At 37.6% G+C, this 19,225-nt stretch overlaps 1 protein-coding gene across 3 annotated transcripts in view; it reads right to left on the bottom strand.

Moving 5' to 3' along the window:
• Nucleotides 1–19,225, bottom strand: part of slc12a1.L (solute carrier family 12 member 1 L homeolog) — a 70,340-nt gene continuing 51,115 nt past the window's right edge. For all 3 annotated transcript variants that reach the window (XM_041586786.1, XM_018253091.2, XM_018253092.2), the window contains exons 21-27: nt 12,477–12,620; nt 6,413–6,538; nt 5,920–6,031; nt 3,859–3,945; nt 2,335–2,470; nt 1,049–1,116; nt 1–946 (exon numbers count right to left, since the gene is read on the bottom strand). In XM_041586786.1, the coding sequence (XP_041442720.1) occupies nt 811–946; nt 1,049–1,116; nt 2,335–2,470; nt 3,859–3,945; nt 5,920–6,031; nt 6,413–6,538; nt 12,477–12,620 (809 nt within the window). In that variant the 3' untranslated portion in view covers nt 1–810. The remainder of the gene's footprint in view (nt 947–1,048; nt 1,117–2,334; nt 2,471–3,858; nt 3,946–5,919; nt 6,032–6,412; nt 6,539–12,476; nt 12,621–19,225) is intronic.

Here is a 19,225-nt window from a genome sequence, read left to right as displayed (position 1 = left end):
TACAATTAAATATATTTATTCGTCTTTACACAGACATTGACATTACTTTTAATCAACAAACACTGACATTAGAGCAAACAATGCAAAATAAAATCCAGGTTTAGAACCACAATTCACATTTCCTATAACAATGTATTTGTGCAGATCTCATATAGGTAATACATATAGTATTTAATTAGCTATTGTATATAGATTTTTTTTATTTACGTTATTCTCACCCATATTCCAGCTAGAATTTCAGTGTCTTTTTTGCATATATTAAAAAATTCCTTATGTTGATACAAAAAACCCATCTCATTGGATTTTAAGAAACAAAGTGCCTGGTAAATATGCATTGAGAAACACTAAGGTGAGAAACCTTTTGCCTCTCTGTCTTTGATGGGTTTGAAGTTGCAGTTTATTATATGAGCATATGCATTCTATATTCTAGTTGTATTTCTGTTTATGTGGGAGTTGTTATATTGCTTGGCTTGGCAGGTGTGTGTCCTATAGACATCAGGAGTACTGGGAATCTGATTTTGAGCAGTTTGGTGCTGTTGTTTTTTGGCCTGTGCCAAGGCAAGCAAATATGAATGGTTCAAGGTACAGCTAATCTGATTGCATGCCTGACTAGTGCACTGATTATAATATTATTTATATTCAATTTACAAGAACGTGTTGTCCCAGAGACCATTATTATTATCAACATTATAATATATATATATTTGTGCACCTTTTATAATGTAAGTTCAGTTCTTCTGTCCTTTTTTATTTTTGTTTTTTTTTTTAGAAATCTTAATGCTGAGACAAAAAGGCAGTGAATTCTGAGAATTATGAATAAAATGTTAGTACATTCTTGTGATTTCCTCGAACCAGCAAGACAGGTGGAAGGTTCTTTGAAAGAATTTCTACCCATGCCATGTAAAGGTGGTCTGAGACGGATCCTTTTCTTGCCACAGGAAGACTCCTGTAAACACAACAAAATAATAATATTATTTCTAATTTTTCTATTGTTGGTGGCTAGCATTAATATATCAGCAGTTAAATAAGTGGAAAATATGAAACTTACAGGACAATGAGATTGGCAGATCTGGAATGTTCTTGTAATAGTTCATTCAGTCTGACTTGGCGGTAACTCTGTAAACAAATAATGAATAAGTCATAATGAAACCAAATAAAGACGTTTTCTGTAGTTGCATATGTATATATTTAAAGGATAACTAAAACTTTAAAATAAGCGAATGTAACATTGATGAAGGGGCTATTCTAAGCACTTTTGCAATGTACATTCATTATTTATTTATTTATTTATTTATTTATTTTAATTCCAAGATATTAAGGGATACATGTACTGTTAATATGAATGAATTTTGTTCCAACAGCGCCACCTGCTGGTCAGTTTCCCACCAGTCTGACCACCAAGTAGTCAAGGAAGTTGTCAGGAGAAAGAAAGAGGCTGCTCTGATGTTCTTCTGCTTAGGAAAGATTTGAGAAAGGTTTCTTATTATTTTCCTAAGCAGAAGAACATCGGAGCAGTCTCTTTCTTTCTCCTGACAACTTCCTTGACTACTTGGTGGTCAGACTGGTGGGAAACTGACCAGCAGGTGGCGCTGTTGGAACAAAATGAATTAATATTAACAGCACATGTATCCCTTAATATCTTGGAATTAAAAATAAATAAATAATGAAAGCACATTGCAAAAGTGCTTAGAATAGCTCTCTCATCAATTTTACATTCGTTTATTTTAAAGGTTTACTTATCCTTTAAATAAAAAGAATGTGGGGCTGCTTTCACTGGAGTATGAGCTGCTGCTGCTGCTTTAGCTGTCTGACAGGGCTAGAATAAGTAGACAGTCACAGAATAGAAACTTCACCAATGTTTACTGAGCTGTATCTATAGTAATAAGGCAAATCAACTTTACTTGCTGTATTTATTCTCTTGAAGACATTTCACTAGTCATCCAACTGGCATTCTCGGTCTGAATTAAGAAAGCCAGTCAGACAACTAGCGAACCGTGTAAAAGCATTTCGGCATAAAGGGCATTTCAGTTGCTACATTTCTAGTGTAACATCTGCACACTTTATATACTATCTTTGGAAATTATTATCAGAAACTGGGAATGCAGGTGTTTTCTCTGCTCATTATATCCCCTGGACATTGAATCCAGTCCACGCTGACAATGCAACATGTACACTCTCTAAAATATACTAGAAACCCATACTTTTGTGTGATAAAAGGCTTTTAAAGCCTCATTTCTTCTAATTTGACTGAAAAACATAAACTGCAAGTGCCCAGAAACACTTTTAATGAGCATCAAAATCAAAAACTTTTTCCTATCGATAACCAAAACGTACCTTTTCCTTATACATCTCCATTTCAGAGTCAGTTATTTTCCATGGATTTTCTCTTCTTATTTTCTCTGCAGTTGACACATCTGTAGAGTTCTCATGGAGACAATATGGTTCAATCATTTCTTCAAAGAATTTCCAGCTGCAGAAAATAAATGAACACGATTCATAGTTATTGAGATGCTATCTCTGAAAGAAAACAGTCTTACTTATAAGTAGAACTGAGTCGTTTTTTAGTGCTGTTAATAAAATAACAAGGAAAGGTGGATTCACTTCAATATTTAAGGCAATTTCCCCCCAGAGTTCCTTTAAGGAAAAAACTGCACTGGCCCAGAAAAAAAACTAACGGCACCACTCTGCCATATGGCATACTGGTTCAGTACCAGCAATTTTCCTCTTGTAACCAGTGCCACTTTAATAAATATAAAGCAAAAAGGCAGGCACTAGCAGAGACCAGTCTTCTAGGCAGGCTTGTCAATTCATTCAGTAGTTTATTTCAGTACACAAGGATAGACTATGATTAAGTATCTGAGTGATATGAAACGCGTAAGGCTGAAATAAACTGAATGAATTGACAAGCCTGCCAAGAAGACTGGTCTCTGCTAGTGCCTGCCTTTTTGCTTTATACGGTGGTCCGTTCCCCAAGCTGAGGGGTCAGGGCGGTGCACCTGGACCTCCCTTCACAACTGGTGAGTTCTACTAAGAACCCAAGATTTTTCAACTTTCATACTGGCTACTATCAACAAAAGTGTGTTTTCTATATTCTCTTTAATAATGAGCAAAATGGACATTTGCACAGGGACAAGCATGACAGTGGAATCAACCATGAATCCTTTTAACCTTTAAATAACTTTTGAATGAAGCAGCCCTCATTTTAATCAACCAGCAGGGCCCTGTCACTTAATTTTTTGCAATGGAACATCTATGTAACGGATGGTTTTATAGCTTTATGATAAAAATCAAACAAAAAAACTTTAGTGACACTTCACATTGTTTTAATTAGCTGGAAATGTTTCACAGCAAACCATTTTTCTTTATAAAATCAGCCTGCTACAATATATGCTTTCTCATGAGAATTGCAACTTATTGGAAAATCACAAGCACCTCTGCCCGGTGGGACCCCAAGACAGATAATCACAGCAGAATCAGCCATTCAATGTGAACCAGCTTTAAACATGAGCATTGACATCCTGGGGACTTTTATAGAGCTACTATCTCATCAACCCCCTGCAGAGCAGCCAGAGATAAAATCAGAGAATGTGCAACATAATGTTAAAAGAAATCTATAAATATTCTGTAAAACATTTTGTCCCTTGCTTTTGTCTTAGGGAATCTCATTATTATTTGCAGTTTTTTTTATTGTGAACAAAAGCTGCCCTCCTCATCCTAACAACTGGCTTCTTGGTGGTCAAATTCTCATGAAACTTTTATGGTGCTTATTTATCATGCAGAAACCTTTGAATTTAGCATCTCTTGGACACAGCAGCTCACCAAGAACTATGGCAAAATGTACAGTACAGTGCCGCATACCTTTCTTTGCTTGGCTTTGCGTTAATGTCTCCGACAATGTAAATATCTGCAAATTTAATTCGAAATTTGCTTAAAAGTGATGCCATCCTGGTAAAATACAAACAAAATATTAAGCATTTTAGAAGAAAACACAACATAATAATGCATGTCTAGATTAAAGGGAACATACTGTATACCCATTTTTGACATGAGCTCATTAAAGGGATACTGTCATGGGAAAATATTTTTTTTTCAAAATGAATAAGGTAATGGTGCTGCTCCAGCAGAATTCTGCACTGAAATCCATTTCTCAAAAGGGCAAACAGATTTTTTTATATTCATTTTTGAAATCTGACATGGGGCTAGACATATTGTCAATTTCCCAGCTGCCCCAAGTCATGTGACTTGTGCTCTGATAAACTTCAATCACTCTTTACTGCTGTACTGCAAGTTGGAGTGATATCACCCCCTTCCTTCCCCCCCCAGCAGTAAAACAAAAGAACAATGGGAACGTAACCAGATAACAGCTCCCTAACACAAGATAACAGCTGCCTGGTAGATCTAAGTACAACACTCAATAGTAAAAACCCATGTCCCACTGAGACACATTCAGTTACATTGAGAACGAAAAGCATGCCTGTCAGAAAGCATTTCTCTCCTAAAGTACAGGCACAAGTCACATGACCAGGGGCAGCTGGGAAATTGACAATATGTTTAGCCCCAAGTCAGATTTCAAAATTGAATATAAAAAAAATCTGTTTGCTCTTTTGAGAAATGGATTTCAGTGCAGAATTCTGCTGAAGTAGCACTATTAACTGATGCGTTTTGAAAAAAAACATGTTTTTTGTTGACAGGATCCCTTTAAGATGGGCTTATAGATAAAGGTGCCTATATACTATCTGAACTTCCAAATATGAATTTATTTTTGTACATAGACTTACCTGATTCCACAGATTGCATGTAAACTATGCTAGTCTGTCTGTATTGCAGGGACCATTTTCTTACTCATGTGCACCACCCACTATGGAAATCATTTCAGAATAGAACAAGGTGAGGGAAGCATGACTGTGGGGCAAATTTACTAAAGGGCGAAGTGACTAACGCTGGTGAAAATTCGTAGCGTATAGCGTAACTTCGCTTGTGAAGGAGATAGACTCTACCGGCACTTCGCTCTTTAACGCCTGGCGAATTTGCGCTCTGGCGAATGGATGTAACTACGCAAATCTACTAAGATGTGGATTTTATTGAACGTTACCTCTTGCGCCAGACTTGCCTTCGCCACCTCAGACCAGGCAAAGTGAAATAGAGTAGATAGGGCTTCCTAAAAAAATAGTTGAAAAATTTTCTAAGTCCAAAAAAACACTAGCGTCTTTTTCAGGGTGATAGGCTGAAAAAGAGCGTCATTTTTTTTGGGGTAACCTGCTTCCCCCCTACATTTCCTAACATATGGCACATAAACTATACACTGTGATCATGTGTAGGGCAATATAACAACTTTATTTGATTTTATTAAGGTTTCCTGGGCTTGTGTAATGTATTTGCTGTAACATACACGTCCATTGAAATTTAGCTTCCCGCCGTATGCAAATTAGCCAACACTAGCGAAACTTCTCTTCGCTTGTCGCAGTATCGCTAACGCAACTTCACCAGCCTTCGGCGCCCTGGACGCAACTTCGGATTTTAGTGAATTAGCATTGCCCTGGCGAATCTACTCCTGGCGAAGTGTTGCACTGTGAGCAAAGCTGTCGCTGGCGAATTTTCGGAGGTTAGTGAATTTGCCCCTGTGAGCTTAAGGGGAGGGGGCTGGAAATGGCTTTTATGAGTATCAAAGTTTTCGTTGCATCTGTGTTGAATCAGGTATGCCGAGTGAAAAAAATGCATTTATATATTTATTTTTGAAAGTTAAGAAATTGTTGATGCACCTTTTCTACATAAGCCCAACTGAATGAGCTCGTAAAAAATGGGATATATGTAACTTGGTGGTCAAACATATAAAATAACGATTTTCCTTTTCTTATATCCTTTTAGCTCGACGGGACATGTAACAAGGCACAATAAGGGCATATAGAGATGCATAATTACATGAGCTTTTCATCTTCAAGACGATTCACTTTTCCTCCTATAAAAATCCTTAATTTGCAATCTTTCCATTTCTTTTTAAGGGTCAAAATGTGTGGAATAAGGAGAGTCAGTCCTAGAATAAAAGAATAGATTTTGTAAAAAAAAAAACAGCTGACTTTAAAAAAAAAAAGAAAATCTTACCATAATGGCACATCTATACTGTAATAAATAGCTGGTGCCACAGAGAATGAATGTGCTTATGATGACTTGTGCCAGCAGTTCACTGCGAATTACCTCTGTGGTGCTACTGCTCAATTCTAAATTGATACTTGGAAATAGTATCAGTTTTTGTAAAGCAAAGATTCTATCATGAAGTTTAACACATTTTTCAGAGCTAGGCTGGAATAGACCTATGAAGCAAACTATGAAGCCTCACTGTCATTCTGGTTTTTGGTTTACAGCAAGATCTTAAGTCATAAAGTTTTCATTGCAGCTGCTTCACAGCTTTTCTTACCTCCATCATCAAACAGCCACCAGACATCAATCATACCCTTTCCTTGCTTCTTTTTAAACTGCTCACTAGCTTCAACCAGCCTCTGATTGTACTCGCCCACATGCATGGGTGGAGGTGTACTGACATCTGGAATATTAAAAACATTGATATTGATCTCCTGTGTCATTTCATGAAGAGCCACAATTTGATAATATTATATTTGCCATGTCAAGGAAATTCAATTTTTTTTTTTATTCTTCTGTGGAAATCGGAATTTGTGCTTTAAAGAAACAGACTTAGTAGAATAGCTTTTTTGAATGAAAATGTGTTTACATTAATTACAAATGAAGGGGTGAGGATTTTGTAGCACATGTCACACTGAATGCTCTTCAAGTTTTCCAGGGTCAGACTTAGAGTAAATAGTTCTGTGAACCCTAATTTGAAAAGCTCTTGCCCTGCCATCTGCTTGATAGCTGTCTGGAATATCTTTCTTGTAAACTTGAAGCTTGGGATTGAAAAATATCAACTTTATTACAATTTGTATTAATATTAAAAATATTAAAGGGGTGGTTCACCTTCAGACAACTAGTTGTTTTCAGATAGATCACCAGAAATAATGACTTTTTCCAATGACTTTCTATTTTCTATGTGTGACGGTTTTTCTAACATTAGGTGTAAAGTGTAATTTTTCACCTTCTGAAGCAGCTCTGGGAGGGGGGTCGCCGACCCTGTAAACTGTTCTAAATGGATACATTTAGTTGATACATTTCTTATCTTTGTCCCTGCTGAGCAGAATCTCTGAGTTTCATTACAGGCAGCTGTTAGAATTGATACAATAGTTGCTAATACTCCAGAGATGCTGCTGAGAAATGTATCAACTAAGGGGCAGATTTATCATGGGTTAAATTTTGAGGGTTAAAAAACCCTTGAATTCGACCCTCGAATATCGAATTCAAAGGATTTTAGCGCAAAAGCTCGAAATAAAAATCGATCGAACGATGAAATCGGTGAATCGAACGATTCGAACGATTTTAAACGATCGATCGAAGGATTTTTATTCGACCTAAAAAAACTTAGAAAAGTGCTGGGGCAGATCCCCATAGGCTAACATTGCACCTCAGTAGGTTTAAAGTGGCGAAGTATGAAGTCGAAGTATTTTTTAAAGAGACAGTACTTCGATTATCGAATGGTCGAATAGTCGAACGATTTTTACTTTGAATCTTTTGAATCATTCGATTCGATCGAATTCGATCCAATTTGACCAATTCGATGGTCGAAGTACCCAAGAAAATACTTTGAAATTCGAATATTTTTGCAATCAAACTATTCACTCGAGCTAAATAAATCTGACCCTAAATGTTACAAAATTGTAACAGTTTATAATCTGCACCTGAATTACTGAGTAGCCAGACTCAAACACCAGAGACACGAACATTCAACTTTAAACTTTGATTTTGGAAAAACATTAAAATAAAAAATAAATAATGGAAAGTAATTGAAAAAAGTCTTTATTTCTGGGGAACATTTTAAAAACAACTGAATTAAAAAATGGGTTTGGGAATGTGAACAACCCCTTTAAGTCTAACACTAAAACTGAACTTTCACTGTCCATGGGTTTTGGTTGCTTGGGTCAGTTGCAGGCCAGAGACATGCAAAATAGAAACCTCAATAATACAAAAAGCATACAAAATAAAAGTAACAGCCAAAGTTGTTAAAATAAGTTGCTCTATAAAATACTGAAATATAAAATACTAAAAGTTAATTGAAAATCACCTTTTAATGCACATGTCAAATAAACTTTTATATTTTCTCATATGTTAGAAAATAAAACATAAATAAACTCCAGTGGCCCTAAAATGTATCTCCCTAAGCCATGCAATTTTCCTTTTTCCCCCCCTCAGCCATATCGATTAAATAGGTAGCTCTAGATCTGTTATGAGACTATAAGCAGGATGTGCCACCAAGCGACCCTGTCAGCACCAGCTGAGCACCAATCATAAATCTAATACACATTTGTTTCTCTCAAAAAATAATAAAATCACACTTTATGGAGGAATACAATTAGTTAAAGAGTCACTGGGGCAAATTCACTAACATTCGTAGTTGCGCTAGGCGCAACTTCGCCGCGCTTCGCCGCACTTCGCCAGGCGTAGTTTCGCCAGCGCTCCGCAAATTCACTAAAATCCGAAGTTGCGCTCAGGGGTAGCGTAAGGTTGCGAAGTTGCGCTAGCGTTGATTCGCTATGTAAAGCAAAGTTACGCTAGCGAAGGCTAATTTGCATACGGCGCCAAATTCAAATTTCAATGGAGGAATACGTATCAGCACTACAAATGCCTAGAAAACCTTCAAATCATCAAATAAAATTTTATTTTGCCCTACACATGTGCCCACTGTCTAGGTAAGTTGCCATGAGTCAGGAAATGTAGGGGGGAAGGAGGGGAGCCCCAAAAAAATTTTCGATCTTTTTCAGCCTATCACCCATAATGTAGAAAACACGCCAGCGTTTTTTGGGACTTAGAAAAAATTTTGGCTTTTTTTGAAACAATCCCTATCTACTCTATTGCGCTTCGCCAGGTCTGAGGTGGCGAAGGAAGTCTAGCGTAAAAGGTAGCGTTCAGTACACTGCACAAGTTAGTGAATTTGCGTAGTTACGTCGCTAGCGAAAATTTGCCAGGCGTAAGGGTGCGAAGTAACACTAGCGAAACTACGCCAGCGTTCGTTAGTGAATTTGCGCAGTAACAAATGCCAAACGCTAGCGAATTAACGCTAGCGTTCGGCGCTTCGGCGCTTAGTGAATTTGCCCCACTGTGTGAGTGGTTTCATTGAACTTGCTTAGTGTTTTTCAATTAAATGATAATACACTTAAATATTCTGTCGTTTTTCACTTATATACAAGATATACTGTAGCAGCGATGTGAAGGTTGTGACCCATCTCATTTGAATTAATATTCCCAGAAATGTTTGTGTAACATACACAAGATACAAATGTATAATGGCTTTTAGGGTGAAAAAGAGAATATTGCACAAAATTTCGTTATCCAGAAACCCCCAGAACTCATTTGGGGTTTCATGGAAAAAAGCCACTTTGGTTGAGGTCTCATTTGCTGAGCAGGCTTTCTTAAATAAGAAAAGGTTAGCCAGCTCTTTGTGCCGAACCTTTTCTTATTTAAGGAACCCTGCTTAGGGAAAAAGACCTCAACTAATGTGTTTTTTTCCTGAAAGCCCTCGTCAGTTCCTTAACTCATGCGGGGTTCCTCAATGACTGCTTTAGCTGAAAGGCAGTCTTAAATTGGCACCCAAATGTTTGTTATCCCTGTGAAAGAAAACAGTTGGTGTTCCAAACATTGGATATAATTTTAGTGTATCAAGTATTTTCTGGCCTTAAAAGGGGTATATTGCCAATAATAAGGTTTGCACAAGCCTTAATCAGAATGCATACATCTGCATAGATGTTGATTCCTTTTGTTTGATTGATTTGATTGGTAATAATGCTTTTTTTGTGATTTTATTACATTCTGCATTGTTCTTTATTAATTGATTGTGTGCAATATACATTGAGGGCCGCTACATGGAAAATAGTTTTGGAAATCCCATATATATTGGATATCAAACCACTTAGACCCATATTTACCTATTTTGAATAGTTGTGCATATTTTGGGATCTATATATATTTTGGTTAGTTGAGAAGTGGTATCAGGTTTCCGTGTATATAGAGCCATACTGTGAGAGGCCCATTCGGTGTTACTTTTTAGTATTAACTCAATTTACTGGCAAGTACACCCTGTCAAACCTTCACCAGTGCTTAAGTGCTGGGAGAGATTGGTACCCCCTCAATGTGCCTATAAAGCAACCTGATGAAGGGGCATGCCCTGAAACATTGGGTGCCCACTTTGACACAATAAATTACAGGGTTACATCCCTGTGTTAAATTGCATCTGTGTTCTGGTCCCCTTGTTCTATAGGTTGCTTAGCATTACAAATTCCTATGACTTGTGCCTTACCTTTGCAAAACTTAAATATGGGATTCAGAGCTGAGTTAAAATAATATTTGCAAAGTGATACATTTAAAAAACAAACCAATAACTCAGCATACACAATGCCGCCATAATATTATATAAAATAAAGCATCAAGTCTAGTTAAATTGATATTTTCTTCAAATATGTTATTTTATTTGTGATGGGTAAGCAGGATCCCAGGCTGTTTATAATGCAATAAGTGTAAACTTCCTTCAAGCCAAATGCTAATGTTGCTATAGGAAACCTAGACTATTATTTAGTGGGAGGCATTTTGACAGCTGAATGCTACATAAATAGTTAGAAGTGGAAAGGTTTGAAATGTATATAAATGATGTTGCCATTACTTGAGGGCTTCATTTTAATTTAGATGAAGGCATATATATTGCTACTGGCCAACTATTTGAAAAAAAATATTAAAATGAAGGAAAAAAACAAAATAACTTTGCTCTTGAAAGGAAATAACTAACTTCTTTAGTACCTTTCCAACTGAAATACTTATTAAAGCAAAATTAATTTCTTACATGAACAAGTGGGCAACGCTAGCAATCCATCTGCAGCAGAACCATGTCTTCCAGCAACCCAAACTGGCAGGGGTTGCTGGAGGATAGTTGTAGTTCTGCAACTGCTCAAGTGCTAGAAGTACCCAATTACTGTTTAGTGATGAACCTACTTGGGGAGATACAAGCCTCCGATTTGGTTGCTCTTGACCGAGTTGTCAGATTATTGTTTGTTATGGGTATCAACGAGCAAGGCTGGAAAATCCTTTTGGCTGGTTACCACTTTAGGCCATGGAAGTGATCTGAACTGGACACCATGTAATTGATTGTTGACTTAGAGGGGGTTATTTATCAAAATCTGAATTATAGTATTCTGATTTTTTAAAATCTGTTTAGTTTTTTTGGGTCTGACGTCTGAAAAGTCCAAATTTTTCATGAAATAGGCAGAAAAGCCTGAAATGTTCGGATAATCGTAAGAAACCCAGCACAGACAATAATATGTTCAAATTGCAAATAGGACATCTGCCATCGACTTCTACAGGACCTCAACAGGTTGAAGAGTATTTTCGGATTTGGACATTTTGCAACCTCGGGGTATAATACATCTTCAAAAAATTTGAGGTTTTTTTTTCCACTTAAAATTTGGATTTCATAGTAAAAAACTCAAGTATTTCGAGATTTTGCATTCGGACTTTAATAAATAACCCCCAGAATCATAGGATCATAAAACTCCCATCACATAGGCCAGGGGTCCGCAACCTTTACTATCAAAAGAGCCATTTTGCCCCCTCTTCTACTAAAGAAAAATAGTCTGGAGCCGCAAAACATAACACAGCTTATAAAAGTGCAATGTGAAGGCCTACTTTGAAATAAACTAAACACTGAATAGCTCTATTAAATGCTGGTGTTCTCATCTGTTTAAAGGTGAGGGCTATAGACGTCACTAAATATGCGTCACATCCACGTCTATAGCCCTCGCACCTGCTGCAACTGGACTCTGGAGGCTTCTGTCTTGACTTGAGTGTGCGACCGTGATAAGGACCATGATGAATCATCTTGCTGCGGCTTGGTCTTGCCTGGGATATCTATACAGCCCTCGCACATGCTGGCGGCTTCTGGAGTGTGCGACCGCAGTAAGCTAATGGTTAGCTTATCGAGGTCACACACTCAAGAATCCACCAGCAGGTGTGAGGGCTGTATAGACAACGTGACAGGCAAAGCTGCAAGACTGAGCCGCAGCAAGCAGGATGAAGAGCCGCATGAGGCTCCGGAGCCGCAGGTTGCCTACCCTTGACATGATCTTGATCTTAACATGATCAACAGAAAATCCTATTTTTTTGTGAAATAGTTGATGTAACATCCAATAGACAGGGCAAACACCAACATGTCCCTCCCAGTAATATTGTTTAAACAAATATTGTGTTCACTTATTATTTAATGTTCTGTTTTGATATTGTATATTTGCTAGGTTAAAAGGAATATCAAACACCAGTAAGTCTTTAAAGAGAAGGTGTGAAGTTGGTTGATATTTTTATTGCAGCTGTCAATGGGTAGAGATTGATAAAGTTACCTTTAGTTGAAGAATGCTGGGTAATATTCAGCTTGGAGGATTTGTTGAAGAAACGTCGGATTCCACGATTCCCCTCTTTAAATTCATTTTCTTTAATGGTCCGTTCTAAAGCCAGTCTCTCTTGCTCCAGTCTGTCAAGTTCCTCTATGAATGACATAATGAGATAATTATTTTAATGTTTTTTCTCTTTTTTACTTTTAACGGGTACGGACATACCTTAGTGTATTGTAGCGAATGTCATATAAATGCTGGAGGAACAAAAAGGGGTCGCCCAGTGGTACATACAAGGTGCTATAGATACAAGAACCAACATAGTCTAGAAAGAATGTGTTGTCTCTGTCCAGTGTGCTACAGCAACCAACTCTTAATGTGGCCATACACAGGCAAATTTCATCTGCCAATTTTGGCCCTTAATATGCCTGTGTATTGGAACCTCCAATGGGCCCACCCGACCATTTTCTTGACAAAAATTATCTAGGCGTCAATTAGGCATGTTTGGTTTTCCCATCAGCTATTTGTTGCGGTGTTCACACTGACCACTCATATTCCCGCTGTTGTAATCTGATCATTTGGCCCCAGGGCCAACAATCGGATGAAAGCCCACATATTGCCCACCCTGGGTGGGCATGTTGGGGAAAGATCTAGTTTATGAGGTCATCTTATAATGAATGGCCACCTTTGAAGCACAAGATTAAAGATCAAGATCAAAGCCAATCATCATTACTTGGTACTACTGGTTCACAAAAAAAGCATGCCACATTCCCACTTTTCCAAAAAATATAATTTCTCAATAGTTAAAAACCTTCTCTCTCTAAAGCATCTCTTTAAAAGGACACCCATGCTAGAACCCTTGACCTTGGTATCTAAGTCAAGGTGTGTCTCTTTGCAGATTACACATATTTGCATAATTTGTACTTCAGCAGATATTAATAACACTCAAAATGAATGTCAAGGTCCAAAGGACTAGTGTATGGGATCTGTAATTTAATAAGACAAAGAATATAAGATGAATGATCAATCACTATCATTTAGCAAAGGAGATCTAGGAATAAGAATTTGAGAACTGCAAGAAAGCAAAGTAGTGAAGTGCTAAGGAAACAGGCACAATGATGAAGAAACATACAATTGCATCAGGGATGGATATAAAGTTAGGGATGGATATAAAGTTAGCAACTATTACTGAATCCTATGCAACATAGTGGCGTATTTAGCCAGTGCAAAGCACCAAACCTTTCCATACCCACTGATGCACTTGGAAGTCAGTTCTGGACTGATTTCACAAATACAAAAAGGCTTATCACTGTAGGACCTCAAACATTTCGCAGCAGATGAGGTAATGAACATCCCATTTACATTAACAAAACATAGTTACATAATTAAATTGGGTTGAAAAAAGACCCAAGTCCATCAAGTTCAACCCCTCCAAATGAAACCCAGCGCACATACCTACACACCGACTGAAACTATTTATATACCAATATTTATATTAATTGTATATATAAGTATCACTATAGCCTTGGATATTATGCTTGCCCAAAATATCATCCAAGCCCCTCATAAAGGTGTTAACAGAATCAGCCCTTACAACGTCATATGGCAGGGCATTCCACAACCTCACTGTCCCGACTGTGAAGAACCACCTATCCTGCTTCAAATTAAAGTTCTTTTCTTCTAGTCTAAAGGGATGGCCTCTGGTTAGATGATCCATTTTATGTAAACATATATCTCCCACTAGCATTCTATAATGCCCTCTAATGTATTTATAAAAAGTAATCATGTCCACTCGCAAGCTTAGTTTCTCCAGAGAAAACAACCTCAACCGTCTCAATCTACCCTCATAATTTAAATCTTCCATCCCCTTATCCAATTTATTTGCATGCATGTGCACTTTCTCCAGCTCATTTGTATCCTTTTTTAGGACAGGAGCCCAAAACTGCACTGCATACTCAAGGTGAGGCCTTACCAGGGACCTATAAAGAGACAAAATTATGTTTTCATCCCTTGAATTTTTAATGGTTTTTATGCAGAACTTTATTTGCTTTAGTAGCCACAGAATAACACTGCTTGGAATTAGACAGCTTGTTATTTGCAAAAACCCCTAGGTAATTCTCAATTAAGGAAACCTCCATGCTATGCTAAATTTCATTTAGTGTATAACTTGCATTTATATTATTTCTGCCAAAGTGCATAACCTTGCATTTATCAACATTGGACCTCAGTTTACTAATCTAATCAAATCACTCTGCAAAGTGGCAACATCCTGCATGGAACTTTTAATTCTGCACAATTTAGTAATGTATCATCAGTAAAAATAGAAACAATACTTTCAATGAACACCTACAGGTCATTAATAAACAAGTTAAAAAGCAAAGGACCAAGTACAGACCCCTCCGGTACCCCATCCTGCTTAATTTTTTACAATTTACATGTTTCAAAAATAATTTTGGGTTCATCTCCATATCGATTTTGCTACAACGTTCCTTGCTTACAAGAGGAATATACTGATATGTATATTTATTAAGCAGCATTTTAAAGACATCCCATTTTGTCTTCTGTGTTTAACCCTGTGAAAAGCCTTTCCCAGTTAATATGTTTCAGAGATAGCCTTATACTGTCAAAGTCTGCATGCCTAAGTTTAGTGTTTTAGTTACTCCCTTATAGAGTTGTTTCTGCAGCATAATTTCAAAGGAGACCATGTTGCGATCACTATTCCCAAAAAGCTCATCCATGCAAATTCTAGAGATGAGTTCAGTATTGTTAGTTATTACAAGATCCAAAAGAGAGTCATTCCTAGTAGGTTCTTGATATAGCTGAAATAAAAAGTTAACATATTTACAAACCATTTTGCTTTTTCTGCCTTGGCAACCCCATTACCCCAGTCAATGTCTGGATAATTGAAGTCACCCATAAGAATAACTTGACCTAGCTGTGAAGCAGCCTCCATTGGTAGCAGTAGTTGGGCTTCAATCTCGTCACTTATACCAGCTGGTTTGTAGCATATAACAATAATAATTTTTTTGTAGCATTTTGCCTATTCAAAATCTCAACCCAAGGGATTCCACACCCTTACCAGTGCCATCCATGATTATTTCATTAGTGCATCGCTTTAATTCAGCTTTTACATAAAGACAAACTCCTCCACCATTTTTAATCCTTCTGTCCCTCCTAAAAGGGTGTAGCCATTTAAATTGACAACCCAGTCACATGTTTCATCCCACCTGGTCTCAGTCTCCACCAATTCATATCATAATTTTTAGAGCATGCAGTTAACTCTAGCTCTCCTATTTTTCTCTTTTTTCTAGCAACAAACAAATTGCATTTTATTTATATGTTAAATATGATTAGTAACATCCGGAAACGAAATAGCTAGTACTTGCCATAAATCGGTGTTTATGGTCAGTGGAGAATGCAGCATCCTATATTGCATTTAGTTTTCCTAACAAGTTCAGGGCTTTAAACTGTGCTGAAGTTTCTCTCTGGGAAAGTTACCTTTCAATGTAGCAGAATGAGGCACGGAGCTAATCTTCCTTGTCTAGCAAATGGCCTATAAAAGTGGTTTCTACACAGTAGATTGTCAAGTGATATCTGCCTCAATTACCCATTCTGACATTTTAGATTGCTAATATTTCTCTTTTAATTAGGCTCCACTATAACAACATGATGACTGTATTTAATAGGACACGGTGCTAATCATGCATTGGATTCAGTAGAAAAAGCAATCTCTTTCCTACACGAGGTGGAAAAGAAATACATTTTATTTGCCTCAGAACGATGCAGAGAGATCAATTTAAATTACTTGATGCTTGCACATAATAAGCATTGCAGAAATGTATGTGGCATACAAGCAGCCAGAATGTGACAGTTTGTCACATGGCCACTATTTGATAACTACATGGGGGTGCCAATTTTTTAGGCACCCACATAATTATTTGGCCATAATTTGGGACCCCACGTCAGTAGTCATGTGCACAAAAAACTACATAGGCCTGGGTACTGCTGTAGGAGTGCCACATCTCCACATTCTTACCGTTCATTGATCCTCTCAATGGACCTGGGCCTCTCTTTGAACCTGCGGTGCCTGACAAAGTGGCGCCCCCTAGTGATTATGCATTTCCCTGGGTGATTATGGCTTTGCTGTGCATCTAGCTTAGGGTTCTGAGTAATGGAACTGACAAATCTAAAGGAGAGTGTTAAGAGTGTTAAGCTGTAGGCCAGGTTTGGAGGTTTAGTAAAACTAGTTGCCATAAAATACATATTTTAAAAGCTCTGGATACAATTTGTGCCTCTGTGCTTGTACTACCCTGGCATGTGCTTTACCACAGGCACTTATCCTGAAGGACGGGGGAACCCTCCTCAGCTCTGCTGCTGGACTTAGCATTTAGCCTCAAGTGTCAGGCAGTGAGCTAGAGGAATTTTTTTAGAAATTGAGATCTCCATAAAGCTGCCGCTCAAGGCACAGGCCCTTGGGTACCTATATAGAAAATACACCCCTGCCTACAGGTTTTCCGCATTCATCCTTTGTTGTACAGTAGAATATTTTCAGACATGTACAAATGCATAACTTTATGAAAAAAAAGAACTCTATGAAAGTTTTTTTTGAAACTGTCATTTATAAAATTCCCAGCAGATGGCAGCAGACATATTTCTTAGAGTTTTCTAGATTTTTACTAAACTTTTTCATTTCCCAGTTTCTGTATCCCTTTGTTTCCAAGATAGGATGATGGCTGCACCCTGACAATACTGAGTAATTAATATTATTCAAATGTTATTTTTCTACCCATAAATAGTCAGCGTGTTATTCCTTTTCATGTGAGACATTCTATCTTAAAATACGTTACAATAAAGAGAAAACAGTATCCCATATTTATAGGGGGCAACTTTAATTGGTGACAATAATCTGAAAAGCTACTCCATCCAGTTCTGCCTCACAATCTACTTAAAAACTCTTTCAGATGTACTTAAAGTGATACTGACACAAAAAAATACTTTTTAAAATATGAAAGTAAATTAAAAGCTACCTATAGGTCTTGTTTTTTTTACTTGTAATTGTTACTTGAAGTTTTTAACCTGTTTTTCCAAACTGACTGTCCCATCTCAACCTGTTAGTTACAGTTTCTAATGCTAACGGACTCCTGCTGCACAAATATGGCAGCCCCCTCATACAGGAACATGGGGGATCAGACAGGTAATGTAAAAGCATTGTGCAAATACTTTACGCCAAATTTATAAGTTGCTTTCAAAGCCAATATTATGATAGATGTAAAAAAAAGTTTAATTTCTGGTGTCAGTATCTCTTTAAAGGCATGTATATATAGTATATGGCTCATGGCTGCCAACATTCAAAACAACCATATATAATAAATGACACTGAGTTTGCTCAGGAGCTGTAACCCATAGCAACCACTAAGACAATAAGACATTTGCTTTTAGGGTCAGGGCACAGGCTCAGATTCGGGGAGATTGGTCGCCCGCCGACTCCTGCACAAAATGTTCAGGTCATGGGCGACCTAGCACTTCCGGCGATGGAATTTATAGACTTGCACTCGCCCACGCCGTGCCCCTTTTGTGACGTCACTGTGGGGCGGGGCGAATTGGGAGGGGGCAGGTTAGGGTCGGGTGCGGGTCGAGGAATTCTTGATCCGCACATCACTAGTGCATATTGATGCTTGTTACTTACTGGCACCCCTGAATGTGGCAGTAATGCCTTGGTTCCCACAGCAGGTTGTGTCAATAGCCGCAACAGGCTTGGGACAAAAAATGGCCCACTAATGCTATTTTTGACAACAATGTACATGAGCAATTGCATTTCATTTTTGAGCTGTAAAGTGCAACTCAGCAGCTAAAATGACTAAGGTTCTGGGTAGAAATGTTACATTATGAGAAAAAACATGCTGATTTACATCTGAAAAATGCACTTTGCACACTGTTCATAAATGACATTTCTTAAATGGGGCTTACTATATGTGACATTATGAATGATTTTAACTGCACGCCTGACCACAGTGACAGCACATGGGCCCCATAAGAGCAAGTTTTGACAAACCGACCTGAAACTGCTTCATACACAGCCGGTCTGTCCCAGTAGAAAATCAATAATACAGGTGACACTGGTTCCCTATTTGCAAACTGGTTAAACTAACTGATTCTAGTTATTTGGCCTTTCCCTTGTATTCTGACCCAAACTAAGATAAAATTAATCCTGACTAGGCCTAGTGACCATAAAGAAGCCAATGTCTGATTTTGAAGAATGTCAAAATGGCCATGCTTACAAGAAAACAAGGTTGTTTGCCTATTAAACAGTAGAGCCACTAACACACTACATCTGTTTTCTATATAATTTGTTTGCCTTATAATTGAGATCCCTGAGCTATTATACATAATTCATGCCAATAACTGCAAAGCATTCCTGCTGCTAGTTTATAATGCAAATATTCAAATGCCACCCCAGGATAACTTGGAGCCATAACATGTTTATACAGAGTTTGGATAGTAGGCTTCCTGAAATGAGAACAGGTTACAAACCCCACACCAGACAAGTCAAAGGTTAATGATAGGGTTTAGTAGGTTTCCCCTCCCGTACTTCTGTATTATTAGGTGTGGAACTGAAGCTGATCATTTTTAAAACAAGAACAAGGTGTATGTTTCTGCATTCTTTATCTCTGACTACCTTCTAGCCATTGTTTGGAGAGAAGGCTCAATATGGAACAGAGACTGACAAAATATAAATCACGCATATGATCATCATTATA

The sequence above is a fragment of the Xenopus laevis genome, chromosome 3L (genome assembly GCF_017654675.1).
Source record: "Xenopus laevis strain J_2021 chromosome 3L, Xenopus_laevis_v10.1, whole genome shotgun sequence".
NCBI classification, from domain to species: Eukaryota; Metazoa; Chordata; class Amphibia; order Anura; family Pipidae; genus Xenopus; species Xenopus laevis.
This window is presented reverse-complemented; position numbering and strand designations above follow the sequence as displayed.